Source organism: Somniosus microcephalus, chromosome 12, assembly GCF_052327205.1.
Source record: "Somniosus microcephalus isolate GS21.2 chromosome 12, FLI_Smic_1.0, whole genome shotgun sequence".
Lineage (NCBI taxonomy): Eukaryota > Metazoa > Chordata > Chondrichthyes > Squaliformes > Somniosidae > Somniosus > Somniosus microcephalus.
This window is the reverse complement of record NC_140998.1, coordinates 146,226,428-146,232,193: the sequence shown is the minus strand read 5'-3', so window position 1 is coordinate 146,232,193 and position 5,766 is coordinate 146,226,428. Positions and strand designations below refer to the sequence as shown.

At 48.9% G+C, this 5,766-nt stretch overlaps 1 protein-coding gene across 1 annotated transcript; it reads right to left on the bottom strand.

Moving 5' to 3' along the window:
• Positions 1-886: 886 nt before the first annotated feature.
• ccdc177 (coiled-coil domain containing 177) lies at positions 887-5,451 on the bottom strand. Its single transcript, XM_086003643.1, has 2 exons — positions 5,135-5,451; positions 887-4,876 (listed from the first exon to the last, which is right to left on the bottom strand). The coding sequence occupies exon 2, from the start codon at positions 4,859-4,861 to the stop codon at positions 2,987-2,989; it is 1,875 nt and encodes a 624-aa protein (XP_085859769.1). The 5' UTR covers positions 4,862-4,876; positions 5,135-5,451; the 3' UTR covers positions 887-2,986.
• Positions 5,452-5,766: the final 315 nt, after the last annotated feature.

The window sequence follows — 5,766 nt, the reverse complement described above, 5'->3', positions numbered from 1 at the left end:
ATGTGGAGCAGCGGAGCAGTTTATGAAGATTAAATAAAAGGATAAGGAATATTTGATTAGAAAATAATGAGTGAGTTCTTCAACTGATCGGTGAACCTCTATAGATTATCATATTACTCATTTCACATTTTCCTACAATTTGACCATTTGATAATGTTATAATTACATTCAATTATATCGAAGATGCAACATAGTTGATATGAACCAACTATACTAAATATGATTAGATTACACTACTGTTATGAATAGGTGTATTGTACTTATTTCAAACTAAACTTTTAGATAACGGTGTTACTGATAAATCTTAGTCATTAACCTGAATATTAAGCATGGTAATTCCAATAGGAATGTGTTTACTGGTACTATTTTAGTCCGCGCCGATGTATTTGTACAACAAGTTAATATACTTGAACAAATTTATTTTTAGATTGTCTCAAACCTACTACTAAGATATCCTATTAATGAGATATTTTCACATTCAACTCAGATGTAAAGTATTTCATTTCCATATAAGCTACCACTTCAATTTGTGCATTTGAAGGAAAGATGCTTCTGGCAAACTAGCACTGACACCCACACACGCACCCACCCACCCACGCACCCACACGCACCCACCCACACGCACCCACACACACACGCAAGCACACACGCACCCACCCACGCACACAAACGCACCCACACACCCACCCACCCACACGCACCCACACACACACGCACCCACCCACGCACACACACGCACCCACGCACGCACCCACCCACACACCCACCCACACACCCACCCACACACACGCACCCACCCACCCACGCACCCACACACACACGCAAGCACACACGCACCCACCCACACACACGCACCCACCCACCCCCACGCACCCACGCACGCACCCACCCACACACACGCACCCACCCACGCATCTCGAGATGTGGGCGTCACTGGCAAGACTGGTATTTCTTGCTCAACCCTAGTTGCCCTGAGAAGGTGGTGATACAAAGCAGTGCCTTGCTAGGCCATTTCAGAGGGCAACAAGAGCAGGCCAGAGGCTAGGTATTCAGCGGCGAGTGTCTCTCCTCCTGACTCCCCAAAGCCTTTCCACCATCTACAAGGCACAAGTAAGGAATACTCTCCACTTGCTTGGATGAGTGCAGCTCCAACAACACTCAAGAAGCTCGACACCATCCAGGACAAAGCAGCCCGCTTGATTGGCACCCCATCCACCACCTTAAACATTCACTCCCTCCACCACCGGCGTACCGTGGCTGCAGTGTGTACCATCTACAAGATGCACGGCAGCAACTCGCCAAGGCTTCTTCGGCAGCACCTCCCAAACCCGCGACCTCTACCACCTAGAAGGACAAGGGCAGCAGGCGCATGGGAACACCACCACCTCCAAGTTTCCCTCCAAGTCACACACCATCCTGACTTGGAAGTATATCTCCGATCCTTCATCATCGCTGGGTCAAAATCCTGGAACTCCCTCCCGAACAGCACTGTGGGAGTACCTTCACCACATGGACTGTAGCAGTCCAAGAAGGCAGCTCACCACCTTCTCCAGGGCAACTAGGGATGGGCAATAAATGCTGGCCTTGCCAGCGACGCCCACATCCCATAAACAAATAATTTAAAAAAACTAACCACTTTGTTGTGGGACTGGATTCACATATATAGGCAGGCTTCCAGTTGGGTTTTTAACAACAATCCGACAGCTTCATGATCACTCATTTTTTTTAAAACTGATATCAGTTTTTTTATTTGCAGATTTTAAAAATTGAATTCAAATTCTCAAACTACCATGGTGGGATCTGAACTCATGTTCTCTGGATTACTGGTCTATTAACATAACTACTACACCACGGAACTCTTGATTGCCCACAAGAGGAGAAATCTGGTCAACCCACCAACCATCGCTCCATGTTTACTGACAAATACCCAGCCGCACATCTATTCATTCTTGGTGAAGATTATATGCGAAATACCACAACAACATCACATGGTGTCCCCCTCCCCCCTGTCCCTGATCCGCTAGTCACCACTCCAATGAGGTACCAGATGCTTCATGTGGAACTCAATCCCTGCATGAATTGCCATCTTCATAAAAGGGAAGAATCCATTCCCCAAACGTACTGGGAAAAGGGCAGTTCTGTGAAGTAGTCATATCTGTACTGCTAACTGGATAAAGGCCACTGCAACTCCTTTCAATAAGGGACCTTAACCTGAGGAAAACCAAAATCCCATCTATCGGGGTCTGATTCGGGCAGGCATTCCTGAGTTGAGATGTTGGCATTCCCGTTCACTGCACCACCTTATTTCCCCTCCTCCCCTTCCCAGTACCTGAGTTTATTTCTCTGTCCCCTTGTGATCTGAATTAACCGTGGGACTGATCTTATCTTGTTACGATCTACATTCGCTTAGTGCATTCTTTAACCATAAACCCAAAACATCAAGCTTTTTGCGCTCATTTTGTTCGATCAAAATGGACGTAGACTAGCTAAAGGATCTCCTGTGAGGATCTCAGCCGTATGAGTGAACCAGGTTAGGCCAGAACAAAGACATTCCAGTATTTAAACAGTGACTTTTAAATTAAAAGGATTTACAGCGATAGTGTACTGTATAGGTTGGTCCTGTTAGAAGGGATCTTGTCCATACTGTGTATAATGACAGACATCCCTTCCATCGCCAAGTTTGAGTTACTACCAACACTTGTTGCCCATAACAGTAGCACAAGATCTTACAAACACTTGGCAAAGTTACCAACTAAAGAAGTAGAATGCGTTAAGGCCTGATAAAGGCAACTGTAAATGAAAGCAACCATTTACCCAATTGCTTAAACTCTGTTGTGCTCTGTACAGCTTTAAACATCAAGCATTATGCACATGGTACACTACACAGCATACTGATTTTCCTGGAATATAAACAGTTTAAAAAAAAGGCATCTTTGGGTTAGTTCCCAAGATTAGCACAGAAGTCCACAAAAGGATCTCGCCCAGCCTACTTTTTGTCCAGGTGGGCATGCAATTCTGCTTCGAGGGCCATCTTATCAAAAGTCCTTGTGTTTATTTCCACGCGCACCTTATCTCGGATTTGGAAGGAGGCTCTGGCCAAGGAGCGTGAGTTCTCCAGAGCAACCTGTCTCTCTCTGAAGATCCGTTCACTTTTCTCCAACTTCTTTGCTATCGAGTGCTGTATCTCCCTCCGCTTGTACTCCTCGTCTTCCTCCAACTTGATTTTGTTAAGTCTGTGGATCCTTTCCTTCTCCATCCTGCTTTGGATGGCCTTGCGAGATATTTGATTAATCTTCTCCTGGGCTATCTGTGCTGCGTACTGAAGTTTCCTCTCCGCAGCTCGGGCTAGGGCTTCCAAGTGCTCCTTGTGCTCCTTCTCATGCTGTTCTGCTGCTATTCGTGCCCTTTGAATCTGTAATTCTTCTTTTGTGGCCCTCTCCTTCAATTCCCGATTCCTCTTCTCCATCAACTGCTCATAGTTTTCCTGAGACCTAGCTAGCTTATGCTCCACAGACTTTCTCAGCATCTTCTTCTCCATTTCCATTTCCTTGGAAATCTCCTTCAAGGCAGCTTCGTGCTTCAACTTTTCAACCATATTGGCGAGTTTTTTCTCCTTCACTTGTTTATCTTCCTTTTCCACTTTCTTCTGCTTGGCCAGTGTTAGCTTCTGGTGTAGCAACTGGTCTTTAACCTCGAGGTCCATCTTCATCTCTAGCATCTTAGCCCTGAAAAGTTCCTCCTGGTGCATCTTCTTCTCCTGAGCTTCAAGTTTAGCATTTTCAAGTTTGCCCTTCCTTTGCTGCTCTTGGCTGTCTGCCACTAGCCTCCACTTCTCTTCCTGGACCATGGACTGCTGCTGTTTGAGAATGGCCACCTCCTTCTGCTCTTGGTTCAGTTTTGTGCGCCTGGCCTCCAGCCTGGACTCCCACATCTTCTGACACTGCCGCAGAGCCCTTTGCCTCTCCCTCTCCTCTATCTCCCTCCTCATGGCTTCTCTCCTTCTGTGCATCTCCCACTCCACTTGAGCTCGGTAGCTCTGGTGGCTCATCATCATCTCCTCCTGGTGCTTAGCCAGCATGAGAGCGGCGATCTTCCTGTCCCTCTCCGACACTTCACCATGCCCTTTCTTCTTCACCTCCTTAACAATCTTGGCCACTTTCTTGGTGGTCTGCGGAGAGTGGCAGAGGTCTCCCAGGCTGAGGCTTTTACCCATGGAGGAATGTATGCTGGTCACTGCCCTACCTCTGGGACTTACCTTTAACCACCTATGTCTGTCTTTACAAGTGTCACCACTGAAGGAGGAAGATGCCCCAGAATCAGAGGATGTCACATTGGAGTTGCTGTCCTTCTTCTTCTGCAAAGACTCCATTGAATGGCTCTTTGACCTGTTCAAATCCAAGGCCTGTGTCTTTTTAGTCCTGGGAGCTGGGGATGAAGGTAAGCTATTCCTGACCGGTGCACAAATCCTCCTCCTTTCCTCCCTGATAATCCTTTCTCTTTCCTCCCTGCACTCTCTGAGCTTCCTCCGCCTCTCTTTCTCGTACACCTCGTAGAGTCCTGTCGCCACCCTCATGGACCTGGCCGGGGCTTCCTTGGCCAACTCGTTGATGGACTTGTGGAGGAGCTCCACCGGCTTGACCCCGCACCTCGCACAAGCCTCCAGAGACCTGGGGCTGGTCAGGACGTAACGGCTCCCCTCTGCCTCGGCGGTGTTGAAGTTGTTCAGGTCCAAGCGGAACATGGGAGACTCCTGCCTCATCATCGCGGCCGCTTCCAGCCCGCTGTTGCTCGGCGGCCGCCCGCCTCCGACCGCTCCGTTAGCCGATGGCTCTCCGGTCCCGTTCCCTGCAGGGTCCACCATCCTTGGGTTTTAAAGCTGTGGGTGGAACGAGATGAAGACTCCGTTTAATTGGGGAGAGATTGCAACCCGGTGCAAATGCAAACTCAAGGTTTGCACCATTGCAAACAAACGCGGCTACACGGAGATCATTTATTCACGGATTATATAACTTTACCATCATGCAACCCTTTAAATGCAGTGCTTGATAAACATCGCTGCAATGCACTTAAGCGATTGAAAATTCAATCGTTATTTTTTTATATAAGGAGTTGCCTATATTGGCGAGACACTTACTGCATTTATCAGCCTTGCACCACCCTGGCGGCAGAGTAAATGGTGCAGGATTCCCCAGATCGGTGCAATGCAACGTCAGAAACCATCCACTGGCGAAATGTAACCGGATAACAGGATCCTCGGTGCCGTGTTCATAATAAGAATGTCTATTTATTAATGAACATAAGAGGATCAACGTCGGGCTTGGGAGCGATTCAATACAACGGAACGGCGGCCTTGGTTACTCCACTCGCCGATTAATCGCCGCAGCATCCCCAGCGCGGGCTGGTGGGCAGGCTCCCCTCGCGGCTGCTTTTGTTAAAGGGCAATGGATGCTCACTCCCACTCCAGCTGGTCCCTGTACCAGCCCCTGAGCTCATCCCTGCCCTGCTGCTGCTCCGCTCCGTTAACTCTTCACCGCCAGGCACCCCCTCCGATCGCTGCCTCAGCTTGTGGACCAACGAGTCAACACCAGCCTCTGCATCCCTCCCCCCTCCTCAATCCCATCCTCCTCCTCACCTCACTCCCCTCCTCCTCCCTCCCCCCTCCTCAATCCCATCCCCCTCCTCACCTCACTCCCCTCCTCCTCACTCCCCCCCTCCTCAATCCCATCCTCCTCCTCACCTCACTCCCCTCCTCCTCACTCCCCCCTC

Coding starts and splice junctions, on each gene's coding strand:
- ccdc177 (XM_086003643.1), bottom strand. CDS start 4,861: ATGGTGGACCCTGCAGGGAACGGGACCGGAGAGCCATCGGCTAACGGA.